The sequence below is a fragment of the Carettochelys insculpta genome, chromosome 11, assembly GCF_033958435.1.
Source record: "Carettochelys insculpta isolate YL-2023 chromosome 11, ASM3395843v1, whole genome shotgun sequence".
Lineage (NCBI taxonomy): Eukaryota > Metazoa > Chordata > Testudines > Carettochelyidae > Carettochelys > Carettochelys insculpta.
In genome coordinates this window covers 4,637,514-4,657,284 of record NC_134147.1, presented here as the reverse complement: position 1 = coordinate 4,657,284, position 19,771 = coordinate 4,637,514, and the positions used below count along the sequence as shown (strand labels likewise).

Here is a 19,771-nt window from a genome sequence, read left to right as displayed (position 1 = left end):
TGCAGGGTTAGTGTGACAGGTCAGGGAGACACTGAAGCAGGGCTCAGCAACTGGGCCGAGGCAGCGCACCAGCCTTTGACCTGTTGACCTCAATGTACAGTCCGAGACACCCCACCCCGACCCTCACCTGTCCGTGCGGAGGGTGGTGGGGGCAGATGACAGACCTGCCCCTCAGACTGCGGTGGGGTTGCAGAGTGGGGCCGGGTCGGCCCCCTGCCAGGGTCCCTCTGCGCCCGACATGCCTGTCCCGCTCCCAAGGCACTGGGGCTATGCCCAAGCCGGGCAGCTTGCTGGCTCCCAGGGAGGGGCCTGGGCAGGAGCAAGGGGAGCTGAGCAGGCCCAGAGCCCAGGTGTGGCTGCACATCCCCCTCCTCCAGGGTCCCCCAGTGCCTGCCCGCCCTGCGCAGTGACTTTCCCAGGCTGCAGGTGGCCTTCCTGGCTGGGCAGGGCACAGGCGAGGGCTGGAGGGCCAGCCAGCTCCACAGGGCAGGCGGGAGGAAGGCAGCACATGCAGGGCTCGCCTGTCCCTCCCTGTCCCCCGCCACATGGGGGGGGGACGGGCAGGGCTGAGCTCCCGCCGCTGGCGTGCCGCTCCTGGCATGCGTGCCAGCGGTGCTGACCCCGGCGCGAGGGTCACCTGTCAGCCTCCCAGAAAAAGCCTGTGGAATTTTGCTTCCTTAATTAAAACGCGGGAGCGAGCAAATGGCTGCAGCTTGGCTAGCGCTGGGTTGGGAACGGAGTCCCAGCAGGTGACTGCTTAGCCTCCTCTGCGCACGGGCCTGGAGCTGCTCTGACCTCTCCAGCCTCCGAGGCAGCTTTCCGCCTCTCACGCCCTTTCCCGCTGAGCTGCGCGGGACACCCGGACTGGGTGTTATGGCCTCGCCTAGTGGGAACGCCGACGGGCCGGGGCTCGCGGCTGAAGAGCATCACGTCTGCCTTGACAGGTAACTGGACGGCTTGTGCTACTCGCGGTAATTCCTGGTTTGGGCCGCCTGCGTTCTGGCGTTCCTGGAAGCCTGGTGCCCGACAGCTGTTAATGCGGGTTCTGCTGCCAGCTTATGGTCAGCCTCCTTCCTTCAGCGCAGTCCTGGAGCCGCGGCTCAACTTCCAGCAGGACCAAAGGTATTCCGAGCCCACCGGTGCCCCTTATAGCTGCTCCATCCCCCTCTCGGCACAACGGAGCGCCTGCGAGAGGGGCTGGCAAGACGTCATAACCCAGGGGTGTGCAAACCAGGGGGCAGGCCCCCTTGTTGGCGGGGTGGGGGTGACATTTCCTACAGCAGAGGTGCAGCAAGATTGGCTGCTGGGTCTCAGGCTCGGCCGCCTCATTAAAAATGTTGAACTATGTCATTGGTTTTACGGCTGTGACTTCACATTTATACACCAAGTCATAAGGTTTTTATGCCGACAGGTTTGTTACCTTGGACGTGCTAAAAGGAGGTGGGTTTTTTTCCCATATGACTGTAACCGAAATGGCCATCGGATTGGATTACATGAGACAGGTTGGAGCGGGGGGCCCGCTTTTTGCAGGGATGAAAAATGGGTCCCGCTGTAAAAAGTTTGCTCCCCTTTGTTGCAGAGCACCAAAAAGCAGCCCATTCCATGCCGCTGCTGGTCCTGGGCAAGCCAGGTGTCCCAGCAAGAAGCTAGTACTACACACAGACACTAAATAGGCTACTTCATGATTTAAACCTGCGTCAGGGACTCACACTCTCCCCTGGCACGATGCTAGCAGAGAGACACGTTCCCAGGGGCGTCCCTTAAAGTGCCACTGCCAACTCAGTTTAGACCCCTCCATTTAAGGGAGGTACAAGTGAGGTTTGCCGTGGCTTGTGCCCCAGAGATGGGCTTCCACTCATTCATGTTGGGTGTGGAGTGACATGCCCCCCTCACAACCCAAATTGCGGTGTTGTGCTAGTGACTGACAGCCAGGCGGTGATGCTGGAACCGACCAGGGGAAAATGCGCTTGCCCAGCTGATCTGTTTGTAGTGCCTCTCCCCAGCGAGGAGCACAAAGGAACTCACCTAATTCCTTTCGGTACCACAGGAGCGTCTGGGAGGATGGCAGTCGTGCATGGGGGAAAGCCAATGCCTGGCCCCGAGAGCTCATGCAGCTGGAAGTAACAGTGGGTGTAAAAGCCCAGCTCCTCCAGGTCTCCCCATTTCCACAGATCACACTGGAAAACTTCTGAGGCCCTGGGCCCTCCAGGTGGGTGTGATGCTTTGTGAGGGCAAAATACAGGTTGGCTCTGGGCCATGGACTTGCCTTGGCGAGCAGGGAGGTCTGCAGTGACGGCCGGGCGTTCCTGGACCACTGTGCTATCCAAAATCCCCCCCCAGGGAGGAGAACTGAGGGAAGGGGAGGGAGCTCATTAGCCCGGCTTGTGAAGGGCTGTGTAGCATTGGGGGGGTGAGCCCTGGACATGTGAGCTCCAGCCACGCTGAGAGTCATCTGCAAAGAACCACCCCCGCGTCGAAGGGCTCTGCGTGCGCCAGAGACAAGGCAGGGGAAAGCCGCGGCTCCCTAGCTGGAGCTGCCCCACGTCAAACGAGCTCGCCCCCGTTTTATGCCGATGGCTCCACGGTGCCTGACATGTGACTGTGTCAGTGCGCTGAGATACCAGCTGGGCTGCCTGCCTCCTCGTTAGACAGACGGACAAGGGCAATTTCCCCACCTGGGCTATTAGCAGGAATGGCACCCGTCCCACTTCATTTATTTCTTCCACAGGTCCTATGAATGACAGGTGACTCCCCACCCCCACCCCCGCACCCATTGTCTGCTTCCTTCCCTCCTTGCTCCACACCTTACTGTATAAACCCCAGCTTCTTAGTTCTGCTCCAGCGCTGTGGAAGTGGGTCTTACCCATAACGCTCATGACCTAGCCAAATCTGTTTCTCTTTAAGGTGCTACAGCCTAACAGGGCTTCCCCTCTGAAACTATTAACCTGGGAAATGGTGCTCATTTGATCAGAGCTCACCGGGGGATGATGTCCTGGAGGGGGCGGCCTGCCAGTCACAGTCACTCTTCCTGGTCAAACCAGACTATGGACCACCACCACCCCCGCCTTTCCGTCTAGACTATTGTTTCTTAAACTACGTTCCGCGAGACAGTTCTGTGAACAACTCGCAGCTGTTGCGAGTGAAATCCTACGCGGATGGTCTATATTTTCTGTTATTAAAACCAGACACAATGTTACGGTTTCATTGCTACGATGCCTGATCAAATGGCTTCATTTTGGTTTCGCTGTGTATGTTGCTGTTTGGGGTTTGCTTTGCTTTTATTTTGGTCTGACGATTCCTTTTTTTTGAGAAAATTTTCATCGGTGGGCCACATAAAAAAAAAAAAACGTTATCGTTTGGTGTTCCGGGGTCGCAAAACGTTTAAGAAACAGTGATCTAGACTGTGTCTAACACCTGCCCAGAGCGTCTAAACGGATGACTGGTTCCCTCTGGTTTTAACCTGCCGCCTGTTGCGTACCAGGTAGTCTCAGGGCCAGGCCTGCAGGTGGGTGGTGCGTTTCCAACAGGCCTGTTCCCAGAGACGACGGAGTTCAGCTGGGCTGGGCACCTCCATCCCTAGAGGTTTTTAAGTCCCAGCTTGACAGAGCCCTGGCTGGGCTGGTTTAGGTGGGGCTGATCCTGCTTTGGGCAGGGAGCTGGACTCGAGGACCTCCTGAGGTCCCTTCCCGCCCTCGGAGTCTATGCTACAGAGCCACTGCTGCCCTCCCCATCTGCCAGGCAGGGGCTGCGCGTCGTAGAGGCTCCGTGCCCCTGAATGAACGCACGCTCGAGCATGAGGATAGCCCAGAGGAGTTACTCATAAACACAGCTGTGCTAGTGAGCACACAGCCATGGATTGTACCACTTCAAAGGCAGGGGTGGGCAGCTACAGGTAGGCCCCCTCCCCTGCAGCTCAGACGGTCTTAGCAACAGAGAGGTCTCGGTGCACAACTCATCCGCAAATGTGTCGCCCAGGGGTGCGGGCGAGAGGCACCGCGCTCCCTGGGGCAGTCCTGGAGCTGGGAGCACAGCACACACCGGAGCGGACCCGCCCTGGGAGCTGGGTTAGCAGGTGCTCTGATAGTTCAGGTCTCAGCCTAAAAAAAAAAAAAAATCGAAGGGCAGCACCTCAAAGTGGTCAGGGCACCGCTGGGAGGATTCGAGGGGCAAAGGGACAAGCTCACGGCCATGGCTGCAAAACCTCTCCGGTAGGTGAATCCATCTCTCTCTTTCTCGCCACTCGTTTTGCTGCTGGACTGTTTTATGGCATTGTTTTTCTTCAAAGGCGAGGGAGAGCCGGGACTCTGGGACTCACCTGTCGGAGCTGGCAGCTGAGAGCCTGGGCCCGGGGCAGCTGAGGATCAGATGGGAAAGGGCTATCACCGCCCCCCCAACCCCTCCGGCAGCCAGAAGGGTGGGAGGCAAGTTTGACAATGACTTGGGCTGTTTCTTAGCGACTTGCTCTTTCAGACAGACACCCACCACCCTTGGCAGGTGGAGGCAATCCCCACACCGGCGCCCCTCCCTGAGCAAGCTCTGTGCATAGCGAGTGAGTTTAAGAGCCAGGAGAAATTGGAAATCAGATTTCCAGCGTAGCGAGAAGGGGCTGGGGAAATTAGCTGACTAGCTCAGCGGTGGAGCACGCTGCGATATAGCATGCAAAGGGGAAGCCTGGGAGTTTACCATTCTCTCCTCTAACCTGGCTCCTTCTCTTCCCTCATTGTGACTATGCCATAACTTTCTAGACAAGGCAATGTATTTTTCCCTTCCTCTGTGCCTTTCCCCCACCCCACCCTGGGAGCTGTTTGCATTATCATTTGCGAAATACACGACACCGCTCTGGCTGTATCGCTTCCTGATCCGTGTGGGACTTCCTCTCCCCTAGGAATTGCAGATACATTTCTGGCTACTAAAAGCTTTTTATTGATTCTCCCCCCTCCCCCCCAGCAAATGAGTGTGCAGCAAAAAAGCAGGAACAATTTTTTTAAAAAATTACTGGGTGTGAAAAAATCATGTTTTCTTGCTCCCCTTTACAGCAACTTGTCCTTAAACAAATTCCAGCTTTCAGCAGTTACCGTTTAAGAAGAACAAGCTTGAGAAATTTGCCTCCCAAGGACCAGGTTCTGAGCTGATTCCAGTTTTATACCAATGTAACTTTATTAGCTTCTGTGCCCTTGCTGCTGATTCACACCAGATTTTAAATGAGCTCCAAATCCGGTCATGAGTATCTTTCAGGGCCAGACAATTTTAGTACTGATTTTTCAACCAAGAAAATCATAGGTGCCTCTAAACTTGAGCCCTTATTGGTGTTTTTGGGTAAAGCAGCTCTGTAATAGTTCTCATACCATATACTAATCTACTAATCATACACTAATCTAATTCAGAGAGAACGTTAGCACGTAACTTTCTTTTGAATCATTTTTCTTCTTTCCACCAGCTAAGGAAAAGCTGGGGCTCAGTGAATGATAAAAGGCGAGAGAAGAGAGGAGTGAAAAAAGAATGAAAGCGAAATCATTTATAAAGGGAGGAGATACTTGTTGGTTTCCTTTCTGCACTGCCCATCAGAGCAGGGACCGGCTGCTCCAGCTCATATGTATTGTAGTGCAGGTGTAGTATTCCCATTTGTGGTCTTCCCTGGGATGGAGCAGGGATGGAAACTTCTAAAGCAGCCCACCCAGAGGGAAGGATGTGGTGGTGAAGATCAGAGGCTGCTAATGGACGGTGGTATTCCAGAGCTCTCGCGCAGCTGGCCACATACACCGTATGGTCCCAAACCCGCCAGCTGCTGCTGCTGCTGTTCTGCGCAGCTTGGAGCAATTCCTGGAAGAGAGGCACGCGGAGAAATGGCTGAGGAGCCAGGGAATTTCCCACTGGAAAATGCAAAGGGTCATTTTGTGAATGTGTGATAGAATCCCAAGGCAAAAAAATCTTCATGGAGCTTGGCCCTAAGGGGGAAAGAATCTGTCCTGAGTGCAAAAAGCCTTTTAGAGACCATTGATCTCATCTCAAACCCGCACGTTTAAGATGAAAGCCTTGACAGGCCAAGAGCAGGATTTGCTTTACCGTCACCCGTACAACCATCCAGGCCTGCAGCGTCACTCCAACAGCCTGAACTCTGCTCCCCTTGAAGCACCACACAAATGACAAGGCCAGCCAGAAAGAGACAGAGGTAGCCATCCATCACCGAGGTCCATCTCCTTAATGACTATGGACACACTGATACCTTCATGAGCCCATGAGATTGATGGATAAGGTTGGCTCGCAACAGCTCCCGAGCATGGCCATAGGTATCTGGTCATGCACACTTTACAAAGCATAGCAAGGCCTAGTGAAGCATGCACCATACGGCTGAGGGTGCATAGCATGTGTATTCTGAACGTATGGATAGACCTTACCCACCTGTTGCCCCTCAACCACCTGATCTCACATAAAGAACCGCTCATCAGAGTTCAGCAAAGCTTCCCACACTGATTAGTTGGCACAGCTGGGGTCTGGGTCCCATTTCCCCTGGGGCCAGTAATCTACCAGCTTTGCAGTCAGCAAGCAGACTAAATCCCCCACAAATCCCCAGGAAAGACTCCTGGAGCAGGTCCATTTTCTGCAGAACACCAAACCGCAGGGGGGTGGGAGTGAGGCCCTCATAAGTCCTAGCAATGACTGCAGGTGATTAGGGACCTCTGGAGCGACCTCAGGAATTTTTTTTAATAGAAAAGATCAACAATGCCAATTCATCAAACCCAAAACTTCCCGCAGGATCAGGTCAGATGCGAGGACTTTTTCCTGATAAGCGAAGGCAAATTATTCGGGGGAAAGAAAAGCATTTGAAAAGTGTCGAAATAGCTAATTTCAAGCTTTTTGGACAAAATATTTCGACTTCTGGGCCGAACTAACTTACCTTTCGAAAGTTTAGTTGCATTTAAAAAATAAAAATTTAAAGAGAAACAAAATGAAATGTTTCCAAACTATCAAAATGAAATATTTTAAAAGACCCAAATGAGTGTTTTTTCCCCAGGGTTTCTGTTCAGGAACATTTCAGGATTGTCTTCTCATCCCAGGTCAGGGACGGGAATGTTTTTTACAAATGCTCTAAAGTTTTTTGGTTCAGTAAAACCATTACCCACTCAGACCTACCAGCAAGAGCCCAGAATACAGTAATTCAGGAACAACATGATAGTGTGGCTGCTCACATTTGCGTTTACGAGTGTCAACCTCCGAGGCTAACCCTGCAATGAAGACACTGGGTAATGGACATCCAGATCTCCTGGTCAGAGCCAGAGGCCGCAGTCATGACACAGGAGCTGAGTCAAGCCACCAGGAAGTCAGCCACAGGAGACAAACTAGAGACCATGGCCACAAGTCACACACCAGGAGTCAAGACGAGGGGGGATGCTGGGAAATCAAGCCAGGAGAGCAGGAGCCAGGTGGAGCCGCCCAATTGTTTGGACAGATCCCTGTTCCTGCTGCTGGCTTAAGTCGGACCAACAATCCAATTGGCTGTGGTGGGACTTTGCCAATAGGATCTCAGGGGCAGAGCCTCACACCAAGGCTGAGGTGGATGTTTGTACATGGAGAGGCCCAACCTTTCCAGATGTTGTGTCCCTCGGGGTGAACTACGGTATGTAAAATTTCAGGCAGTTCATGTTGTTTGAGAGGCAGCTTGTTCATGTTACATTGGACTTAGACCTGGGAAGGAAAGATGAGAAGGGAACAAGAGAGAATCAGGCATGGGTCACGCCAGTGCCCTCGTGGAAGACTGAGGGCCGATGGGTGGGGCAGCCGAGGTACTAAAATACACAGCTACCACTAATGGAATCTGAGCTGGCTGCCCCTGTAGACATTATGGTGACGAGGAGAGGCTGAAGAACTCAACAGAACCTCTCCATAGACAATATGGCTTTGCTGGAGCCGCCATCTGTCTGGGCGTCTCTACTTGTCTTACAAAGGTGAGGATAAGCGAGATGTTTTGTTGCTGGCACTGTCCAAAAACCTCTGGTCTAGCACCACCTGGCACCTAGGGGGATCTTTTCCTCCTTTGAGGGGTACGTGAACTCTTCCCAGGCTGCTTGGATTGCTGCTGGTAGCCATGCGTGGAAGCTAACCACTGAAACCACTCCTGGAGACCTGTCTGTGAGATGATTGAAGCTCCCCCCCCTCAACACTGTAGTTCTTGGGGAGTGGGGGTTAACTTCTTTAGGACCTCATCTGTCTCTAGGCCCTCATTACTTCCAAAGACAAATCCAGTATTGTTTTCTTGAACCTTGATGGAAAGGATAGAGATTCCGCAGAGTTCATCACAGATTAAAGGACTTCAGATTCAAGGGATGTGTGGGTGAGTCTTAGCCTGTATGCCCCCCAGGGCAGGGCCAGGCAGTTGTTCCTGGGGGTGCTTGTGCCTCCTCCTTGTTCAGCCAACATTGGGGTGCGAGTTGGGCTCAGAGAGGGAGGTTCTGCCCACCCCCTGTCCAACCCTCTCAGGATTACAGTCAGTGCTCCTGGCATGCCTGTTCATTCCGCCCCCGGACGGGTGCTCGGACGTATTGTATGTGGGCGGAGGGTGTTGGCTTACTCTTGGCTCAGCTGAGCATTGAGGCTGTTCAGGAGGGAGTCCAGCATCTCACAGGATCAGGTCTTTCGCTTTGCAATAGAATGAAATGGAAGAACACAAGACCCTCACGACCAGCATCTCCCACCACCGTTCTCCCCAGCTAACCTACATTTCCACGGGGCTGTCCTATGGGGGCATGGGGGAGGTGGAGAAGGCAGTTGCCATGATTACTTAGCTATCCTTAACTCCCCCAGGAAACTGCCAGGGGTTCTGGGGCTCACCTGATCCATTACCATCGGCATGCTGTAATGGAGCAGAAAGTGTGGGGGGGGTGTCACGCCTGCTGCTACGGTGGCTATGTGACCGGCAGGAGTTGCCCAATGCTGTCTGAGAGGCCGAGGCTGCTCATAAGCCCTGAGCCGGGAGGGAAGCAGTCACCTGCAGAGCCCCCAGCTGTGGCCCACGTGTGGGGCTGCCAGGCCCCACGTGGCCGGCGGTGCAGAGTAATCTGGTGGGGAGCTCAGCAACGTTCCCCCCGATTTTTTTCCACCCACATGCAGGATAAATTTTATGCGCACCCAGGCACGTGAGGCTTGCACCATCACTCGACACGCACTCTGCCGGCTGTGGGAGCGCTGCTAATCCGCTGGGCCGCATGGGCAGCTTTCCCGGGCGGCTGCCCTAGTGCTCAGCTTCCAGGGAGCGCCAGAGGTCACACAGGCAGCCGGCCTGGAATTAACAGATGGCTCTTGGATGGCCTACAAAAGCAGCTGGACTGAGAAAACGGGGTCCCTGGCAGCTTCAGTGGTGGGATCTTCCTTCTCTGACTCTCTTACGGGGGTCTAGTTCTAGGAGACCAGGGAGCTCTAGAGATTGGCAGATACCGGCTTAGAGCATCTTTCACCTCGAAACCAACGGTGGCTGCTTGTCGTCCTCAGTGGCCTGGGAAAAATTAATTCAGGGCCCTCAGGCCAGATCCCAGCCAACGCCTTTTTGCCAGCAAATCCCAGAAGGGCCAGCAAGAAAGAGCTTGCACATTTGTAACTCCCGACACGTGCCGTACAGAGCAGATGGAGCTTAGAACTCCCTACGTCCACCCCCTCCCGGGTCCTGCTTCCTGCCTCCTGCCTGTCGCGGCTATGAAGAACTCAGCACCTGCCCCAAGGCCTTCTGTCTTTGCTCCTCCCCTGCTGCAGCTGGAATTCCTTTCCTAACCATTTCGATTCTTCCAGGCCTGCCCCGGTTGTGTGTTTCCATGTTACCGCAGCGCCTCTTCCCCTGGGAAGGTCTCGCCCAGCACCCATCTAGCGATGTTCTTGTAGGTCAGCCGTTCCCCACCTTTTCCAGAGGGGGACCCATTTTAACAATTCAGGAAGACTTGGTGACCCATAGCAATTCACAAACCTAGCTAGTGTTGTGCCTGAGGCAAGAGTATAAAATTGTATCCCCGCTTTATATATTCATAATAGTTATTTCATAGAAAAGGAGAAATATATTAATAAAATGATAACATTACATTTACTATAGCTGGTCACAGCTGTGGTAGTGGAAAGACATCCCCAAACTGCTCCCCCCCAGCTTAAGCCCCACAATCAGGGGCCGGGGGAGTCAAACTCAGGGTCTGGAGGGGACTAGGGGAGTCCCACTCAGAGGCTAGGAGTCACTCAAGCTGGAGAGGACTAGGGGAGTCCCACTCAGGGGCTAGGAGTCACTAAGGGGGTGCAGGGGGCTGGGGGAGTCACAGGGACCCCTGCAGCTGGAACAGGAAGCTCCAGCTGGTAGTGCTAGCTGTGGGAAACCCAACCAGGTGGTGGGGGGGAACCCCCAACCCCTGTGGCTGAAAGCTGGCTGGGGCGCAGCCCCAGCCGGCAGCACCAGCTGCCAGAAATCTGCTGGGGTCTGCGAGGACCCCCTGTCCTGCAGAGGCTGTAAGCCAGGGAACTGATCAGCTCTGCCCTCCCACCCAGCGCCCGCCTCCCCGCCCTTACCTGAGCTGGGCACCGCTCCTCAGATATGCACTTCTCTGCCCTGCAGCTGAAATGGTTCTCAAGGCCACTGATTGGCTTAACTGCCTGACTGCTGATCATCCAATTAAGAAATTGAGACCCACTTCAAGAGCGTGAAAGGCTTCTTAACAGCCACCTGTGGAGCCACCCAGCAAAGCCGGCCACCCTCTGGAAACGTAATCGGGACCCACAGGTTGGGAACCCCTGTTCTAGCTGCAGCCTCCATTTTCCAGCCAGAGTTTCTGTCCTACGTTCTGTTTCGTCCTCTGCCCGAGTTCTTCATTTGTGATTTGTTTTTTCCGGTCGCTGATACTGACATTTGGTGAAGCATCTTGTTTAGGAAAAGCTGGAGGTTAGATAGTGAGGATTTAATCGGTTCCTTGCATGTACCTGTGTTATCCTAGCTCCGCACCAGTGGTACAGGGGGAATTCCATCCGAGGGTGAGGACCACAGCCCAGAACTGGGGGATTGAATCTCCTTGCTGCCCAGCCTAAGGCAGCCGCTGTCTCTGTCCTCCCTCAGCCAGTCACGTCCATGGCTCAGCTGCCTCGTGTGGGAGCTAAGCAGGGTTCCTCAGCAGTTCGGCTAGTCGACGGCAGGTTTAAGACACTTTGTGATTCTGAGGCCAACCTCCCCTCTGGCTTTGAGAGCAAACTTCAGGGCAGTTTCTCCCCCTGCCTGCTGACCCCCCTTCCCTGGAGCTAGTCTTAGGGAAGGCTCTCAGGACAAGGCAGGAGGGGAGCACCCGGAGATGCATTGGCACACGAAGGTCTCAGGGCCTGACTGAGGGCCGACGGGTGGGGCGGCTGAGGTACTAAAGTAAACAGCTACCGCTAATGGAAGCTGAGCTGGCTGCCCCTGCAGAACAAGGCAGAGCCTTCAGCCACCAGGCAGCTAACCTGCGCTAGTGCACCAAGGCTTAAACCAGATACAGGGGAGCTCCAACTGGCTTCCTGAGGGCCTGATCCCCAAAGGCCTTCGCCACTTGCCGTGGGAGAGCCCCCACGCGGGGCTGTCGGCACCTGGCCATGGGGACCATCTGCACCTGTAAGAACACAGGCCAACGGGGTTTGCAAACTAAGTGGCGGGACCCACCGCACGTGGCCGGCATGCTCCTGTGGCAGGTGATGATCTAGTATGAGCCTTGAGGGAACCGGGCCAGGCTCAGCAAGCGGCTGAATGCTGGTGAGGCGGTAAGCACCGGCGCGCTGGCTGGCCAGTGCTTTGGCTCCTGCCCTAGAAGATCAGGGGGGCCGTGGCGGCCGCAGGACAAGGACATTCCAGCATGTGGCAGCCGGTGTGAATTGCACTGCGAGCTAATTAGTGACCCCCAAGCTGCCAGAGCCAGAAGAGCACGTGGGAAATTGAATTACCTTGCCCATTAGCTCAGAGGCACTTTGCAACCCTAACGGCTCCCCGGAGAGCCCCTTCCCTGCTCCAGGCACGAGAGAACAGCGACGCCCGCGACCCGCTGGACTCTGCCACTAGCCCCCTGTGCAGCCTCTCAGCCACCCCCCGCCAGGCCCCATGAAGAGAAACGACCCTGGGGAGCGCCAGAGCCAGCCCAGAGCAGGGCCGTGCTGTGCTCCTGACAGCGCCGGCCCAGTGAGCGCTCACCGCTCAGCAACACCACCTTTGCCCTGAGAGGCCGACGCTAACTCAGCGTGTAAGAGGGGGGTCGGGAGCGGGCGCAGCCGGCACTGCGGAGAGGAAGCGGGAAGGGGGTGGGAGCAAAGGGCAGCAGTGGGGCTCCAGGAGGAGAGATGGGGCGGTTAAGGCCCCAGGAGGAGCAGCCTCGTCCACCACAGAGAACAGGGGCAGAAAGGCCCATTGAAATTAGGCATCTAAATGCCTGGGAGGGTCGGAGAGAGGCTCCATTTGTGGCAGGAGCTATCGGGAGCCTTGGGGAAGGAAGGAGAAGTAGTAGAGGGTGTGGCAGGGTCATGCGTTCAGCCAGGGCCTCAAAGGAGAGGAAGAACTGCAGACGCAGGTGACCACGAGGGCTGGGAACGGCACCCCGCCCAACCAGGAGCTCATGAGGGTCCTTAGCTAAGTGCCTGGGTTGCTGAGGGACAGCTGACCTAGCCTCTCTACCCGCAGCCCTTGGCTCTGCCCACGGTCTGATGATCTTTTCCCCACCTCTTACAGCCCCGTGGAGCAAACTACAGCGAGGACCAGCTCGGGCTGGCTCCCACCATGGGGCTCGCCGGCCTCCAGGCAACACGTTGGCCGCACCACCTTGCTGCTGCTGCTGCTCCTGTGCGCTGAGCCATTCTGGGCCCAGAGCCTGAAGCCCTCCTTGCCCCCCCTCGTGACAGACCGACCCTTCCTGGTGGCCTGGAACGCCCCAACAGCTCGGTGCTGGACGTCCTACAAGGTGCCCCTCGGTGTGGCCTCTTTCGGCCTCCTGGCGAACAGGCAGGAAGACTTCACAGGCGGGAACGTCACCATCTTCTACTACGACCAGCTGGGCCTGTACCCCTACTACCTGAACACCACCACACCGCCCATGGCCGTCAACGGCGGCTGCCCTCAGAACGCCAGCCTGCTGGACCACCTGGACAAGATGGCCGCCGACGTGGCCGACGCCCTGCCTTCTGCCTCCTTCGGCGGCCTGGCCGTGATCGACTGGGAGAACTGGAGGCCCCTCTGGATCCGGAACTGGGACAAGAAGAACATCTACCGGGCCATGTCCGCCTGGCTGGTGAGGCGGAGGAACCCCGGCTGGCCCGAGGAGCAGGTGGAGCTGGAGGCCAAGTGGGAGTTTGAGACGGCTGCGGCCAGGTTCATGACCGAGTCCCTCAAGCTGGCGCGGTCACTCCGGCCTGGCGGCTGGTGGGGCTACTACCTCTTCCCCGAGTGCTACAACTACCACTACTGGGAGGACTTTGAGAACTTCACCGGGGGCTGCCCGCAGGTGGAGGTGCAGCGGAACAACAAGCTGCTGTGGCTGTGGGAGCAGAGCAAGGCGCTCTACCCCTCCGTCTACATGGAGGAGGTGTTGAGAGACTCCCCTCAGGGCAAGAGCTTCGTGCGGGCCAAGCTCAGGGAGGCGCTGCGCGTGGCTCAGCTGCCCTCCGCCAACTACTCCCTGCCCGTCTTCGCCTACGCCCGGCCCTTCTACAGCTACTCCCTGAGGGAGCTAAGCCAGGTGAGATGCCTCCTCGTCCTCCTTCCTGGCCCCTGGCCGTATCCACCCCCTGCAAAACATCACCAGGAGGGAGCAAACCTGGAACCTTGAGCCCTGACACCACCGGGAGCTGGGTGCTCTGCTTGGTGCCTCAGCCAAGCTGGAGGGGGGAGCAGACGGGAACTTAATTCCAGGTGAAGAGGTGATGACGTTTCCCTGGTTGACCAGCCCGTGCCCCCCACCTTTAACACCAGCCCTTCTCAGCAGGATTCCAGGGTGCTCGCCCTGACCCGTACCTGGTAGGTCCTTTAGAAACGCTGCTATCCCCAGCAAGGACTAACTCCCCCTCTGGCCAGCAAAGCATTTGCATAACTGAGCTCACGAAGGGAAGCACAGCGCCTCCATGCTGTGCAGCTCAAGGGCCCGGAGCGGTGGGCGCACATGCTCGGAGCCGCTGACCCCACGAGGGCAGGGTGTCCCCACCCAGCTGGCGCCCCGTTCTTGGGGGGCTTGCTGCTGTCGGGCGGCAGACCCGGGCACGGAGCCGAGGCAGCGGGCTGCTCAGTGGTCCGGCCTGGGGCTCTCAGCTCGGTGTTCTCACCATGCCGCCGGTTTCTCTTGTTGCAGACAGACCTGGTGCACACCATTGGGCAGGCGGCCGCCCTGGGGGCTCACGGGATCGTTCTCTGGGGAGGCGTGGAATATTCTCGCAACCAGGTAATGACGGGCACTTGTGGCGGGGGAGGCGGGTGGGTGCAGGATGTAGGGACACCAGCCTCTGGGATCCGTCCCCCTTTCATTGTCCCCCAGCCCGCAGATGCTCCCTGCCTTAGCAGCAGGGGCCAGATGGACCTCCCCAGAGCCCTGCTCATCCGCACAGTTGACCTGGCCATAAGGCGGGGGTGGGGGGGTTCAGATCCAGCTCCCAGCAGGCTAGGTGCAGCAGCAGTACACTGGCCAAGGATGAAGTAAGCTGTGTAAAGTGATCTCCCTGCACCGGTCCGTTCAACATCTTTATTAGCGACCCGGATGAGGGACTGGATTGCACCCTCGGCAGGTTTGCAGACAACACCAAGCTAGGGGGAGAGAGATATGTCGGAGGGTAGAGATAGGATCCAGAGGGACCTGGAAAAATTGGAGGACGGGGCCAAAAGAAATCTGATGTGGTTCAAGAAGGAGAAGTGCGGAGTCCTGGAGCTGGGACAGAAAAATCCCAAGTATTGTTATAGGCTGGGGACCGACTGGCTCAGCAGCAGCACAGCAGAAAGGGACCTAGGGGTCATGATGGATGAAAGGCTGGATATGAGTCAACAGTGCGCCCTTGTAGCCAAGAAGGCTAATGGCACATTGGGGCGCATTAGGCGCAGCACTGCGAGCAGATCTAGAGAAGTGGTTGTTCCCCTCTATTCGGCACTGGTGAGGAATACTGTAAAAATATCGTAGTGTGTGTCCAGTTGTGCCCCACGGCTATGGCAGGCAGAGGACTCTCTCCCAGCACCTTCCGGTCTGAAGAAGGGGGTCTTTCCCACAAGAGCTCAGCCCCTAATAAATTATTTTATTAGTCTTCAAAGTGCTAGAGGACTGCTCTTTCGTTTCCTCCGTTAAATGCTTCTGAGCAAGGCTTGGCTGCTGATCCATGTGCTGTGAACCCCTGCTGAGCCCTTAATTCTTTATCAACAGCAGACAGACGGTCACTCCCCCATTTTGCCCAGGATCAAAGTCCAGCTGGCAGGCCTAGGATTACACAGCTCTACCCGCAAACTCTCTTTCAACGCGAGCCCAACCCTAGCTTCCTGCCCGGCCCTCTCCTTCTGTTCCAACACTTATTACCATCAACGCTGGAGTCGAATGGTAAAGAGTTGTTAAATCGCAGACATCTAACGTTAGCAGTTGCTGTTTAACATCCTCCTCAATTGCTTGTTATTAGTCTTCCCGCAGCACCAGGTGGCCTTGGCTCAGGTAGCTGTACGATCCCGATCCCGATCCCTCCCGAGATGGTTTAGCTACTGCAAACAGACTAATAACCACCAACCCAGGGAAGTGACTGAAAGGAGTTTATGTTTTCCAATGGGATTACACAGTCCCATCACTGAGGCCAGGTCTACACTAGACATTAAAGTCAATTGTAGACAGGCAGTTCTAGCTACAGCAACTGCATGAGTGGAATCGACTTATCTGCAATCGACTTACCTGGCCATGCTCAGCGGGAGGTTGGTGGGAGAATTTCTCCCATAGACCTCTCTTACTCCTGGCGATATTGAGGAGCACGGGGTCAACTGTCGACCCCAGATAGTTCGATTTCATGCATCCCTACCAGGCACGTGAAATCGAGCCCTGGAAGATCAACCTGAGTGGAGCGATCTTCTGCATAATGTAAAGACACCGGAGAAAGGAGGAGACATGACTTCAAGAGAGAGAAATCCCATGTAACAGAGAAAAGAAGGAGGGACATTGATAGCAATGAATAGTAGGCATCCATACTCTATGCAGACTGAAGGATGCCTACTATTCATTGCTATCAATGTCCCTCCTTCTTTTCTCTGTTACATGGGATTTCTCTCTCTTGAAGTCATGTCTCCTCCTTATACATTTAGAAGCCTGAGATTTCACATGATTGAGAAGGGAAGCAGAAAAAAATTTAAAAACCACAAGAGGAAATGCATCACCAGCGGAGGTGAGGAGTCCTTAAAATAATCAGGAACAAAACAAACCTTAACCATGGCTTTCAGCCCTTGCCAGGTGGAAACGATAGAATCCTCACTAACAATGAAGAAAAGGTGCAGCTATAGGTTGAACCTCTCTAGTCAGGAATTCTCCCATCCAGCAACATCCATAATTCAGCATGAGTTTAGTTAGCCAGCTGACCATTTATCATGGGTGTGGCCAAGTTGCCCGTGGTCCCATAGAGTTTGTTTCCAGCCACCAGTCCTGGCACTCAGTGTTCTGGGCTGTTATTTAGCTGTCATTTACCCCTCAATGTCTTGTAAGAGCCCAGGAAGCAGTGGAAGTGTTGGTGATGTGCTAGACAATATTGACCTCCTCTGGTCCAGCAAATTTTCTCATCTCGCACCGGTCAGGTCCCGAGGGTGCTGGACAAGAGAGAGGTTCAACCTGTATTCAAAAATATGCCTGTGGTGTGTTGGGAAAAAGCCAGATGATGCAACCATATCGGATGATTTGTCAAATACTTTCCAATCCACAGATAAACCACAGCTCCTAGAGCAAGACTTTTTTAAAAACCCACAGGCCCACATCATCTTCCCCCAATTTTTTTTTTTTTACACAAGAGCTGGTCGAGGAGCTCTCTGGACACACATTGATTTTTAATAACCTCTGGAACACAAGGAGACTGGATGGAAGATACTGTTGTTTTGGGGGCACCTCATTTTACCCTGAAACACAAGTAGTTATAGGCCCATCACCCTGAATGTGATCCCAGACAGAGTATTGGAAGGGCTGATATGGGTCTCAGAGAAGGATAATAGAACCTCTGCCAATCAACATGGGAATAAAAAATAGCTCTTATCAAAACTCACTGGATATTAACTAGATGAGATTACAAGTTTGGCTGATAAATAGAGTTGATGTTCTACACTTAAGACTTCCGTAAGGCATTTAACTTGGTGCCACACTAGAATGATACAAAAATCAGCAAGGCAGGATCTGTGCGTGGAAAAGCTGGGAAGGTGTTAATTACATTTTGGACCTTGGCAACCCTCATCAAGCAGGTGGGTTTGTGGGGGGGGATCCTGCAGAAATTGCTTCTTGGCCTTCCGCCATTTAATGTTCGTGTCAGTGACCTGGAAGAAAACAAAATAATCCTGGATGAAGGGCGAGGAAGAGGTGATATGACCTTTAGTTGGCAGTGAAGTAATTTCAGAGCAATCACTACTGGAATATCACGCTCAGTTCTCGAGTCCTCAGTTCAAGGCAGATTATGAGCTAGAGAGGGGTCTGGGAAGAGCTATGAGAATGATCGCTGGGAGCAGAAAACAGGCCTCACAGTCACTGGGCTCCTGGAGTGTATTTAGCTCATCACAGAGAAGGCTCAGGTGTGACTTGATCACATGTCTATGTAGCAACACGAACAAAAGAAATTGGATAGAGGGTTCTTCATCCTAGCAGATGCCAGATAAAATCCAATGGCTGGAAACTGATGCCAGACAAGTTCAGATCAGAAATAAGGCAATTGGGGGTGGGGGATAATTAACCCACGGAACACCACACCAAGTGCTGTGACTGACTCTCCAGCACCGGGAGTTTTAAGATCAAGTCCTGATGTGTTCTCTAAAAGATCTGGTCTGGTTCCGACACAGCTCTGGGCTCTAAGTAAGAACTAATTCAAGGAAGCCCAACGGCTTGTGTTACCCCCTGATCAGAACGGTCCCTTCTGGCCTTTGATTTCAGAATAGCACAGCCCGGCTCGAGCACTTAACGGCAGAGTAACAGCTTTAATTTTCCTTCTCCAGCCCATCTGCGTGAAGATCCAGAAATACCTGACTTCCACCTTAGGCCCTTACGTCATCAACGTGACCACAGCAGCCAAACTCTGCAGCCAGGTGGTCTGCAATGACCACGGGCGCTGTCTCCGCAGGCAGATGGCCTCAGACAGCTACCTGCACCTGGACGCGAGCTCCTTCACGATCCAAGTGGACAAAGCTGCCCAGGTACCCCGCGTGTCAGTGAGAGGAGCCCTGACCACCCAGCAGAAGGCCAGGCTGAGACGAGAGTTCATGTGTCACTGCTACCAGGGCTGGCAGGGCAAACACTGCCGTTCCCGGGGGCAGAGCAACCGGCTGTGGGCGTGCAACTTGTGCATCCCTGCCTTGGTGGTGTCTGCAATATGGACGTGGGGCATGTGACCCCCTTGTGCAACCAACGAGTCTCACTGTGAATTGTGAAGTCAGTGATGTGACGTGAACCCCAGGAAAAGGAAGGAGGAGGGGAAACAGCAGCAGGTTCTGTAGGTTGGCAAGAGGACAGGAAAGTGTCCAGACATTTGTGAACCCCACCAGCGCCCACAACCCCTCCCCTTCTCCAAAAGGGGTCACGCAGCAGACAGCACGTGGATTTTCCTCCCCCACCATCATTCTTTGCAGGGTGCTATCACATTCTCCAATAACTTTCTACCAGCACAGAAGCAGCTTTACAAATATTTATGGTGCACTTTTTCCAAAGCACAGCCTGATAAGGAACAGTTTTCTATTGCTCCTTTTTAAAACCTCACGCTGGTCGGGGTTAGCTGTTTACAACAGGGTTACCAATGGCCGCTCTTGCCTCTTTGAGAAACAAACGTATTTAAATACATTCCTATTTATATGCAGAATGGACTTTTCCCACTCAGATCATTTTTAGGTGTCTTCCCAATGTGACTGGTGCTATTTTAACTCCTGGATATGTGTGTGGTTTTGCATTCCCTCTCTTCGCAAAGGGAGACGGAGTTGAGTTGATTTTTCTTGATTAAATATTTTCCATGTGAACATCACGTTTGCGGCTTAGCGGCCTGGCCCCTGAATTCTCAAACCAACCTGAGAAAGGGGTAAACTGCGAAGTGGCAAAATTTGCTGATACTAACCAGCACAAGATAGCTAAAAACAAAGCAGACTGAAGATTATCAAAAGCATCTCACAAAACAAAGTGACTGGTCAACAAAAAGGCAAATGAATTTTAACGTTGATAAATGCAAAGTAATACGCATTGGAAAACATAATCCTAAATATACTTACAAAATGATGGGGACTAAATTAGCGGTCACCCCTCAAGTGAGAGATCTTAGAGTCATTGTGGACAGTTCTCTGAACTCATCCACCCAATATGCAGCAGCGGTGAAAAAAACAGAAGACTGTTAGGAATCACTTAGATAGGGGTAGAAAATAAGAGACAATCTTATTGCTTCTATAAAAACCCATGATACACCCACATCTTGAGAAGTGCATGCAGAGGTGTTTGCCTCATCTCCAAAAAGGTATCTTGACACTGGAAGAACAAGACGATGACTTGTGGCACCTTATAGACTAACAGATATTTTGGAGCATAAGCTTTCGTGGGCAAAGACCCGCTTCATGAAGCGGGTCTTTGCCCACGAAAGC

General features: G+C 54.0%; 1 protein-coding gene across 1 annotated transcript; it reads left to right on the top strand.

Annotated features, from left to right (window-relative positions):
* The first annotated feature begins 873 nt into the window (after nucleotides 1–873).
* LOC142019261 (hyaluronidase-4-like) lies at nucleotides 874–18,544 on the top strand. Its single transcript, XM_075005882.1, has 4 exons — nucleotides 874–944; nucleotides 12,701–13,703; nucleotides 14,310–14,399; nucleotides 18,152–18,544. Exons 1-4 carry the CDS (start codon nucleotides 874–876, stop codon nucleotides 18,542–18,544), a joined length of 1,557 nt encoding a protein of 518 aa, XP_074861983.1.
* The last annotated feature ends 1,227 nt before the right edge of the window (nucleotides 18,545–19,771 follow it).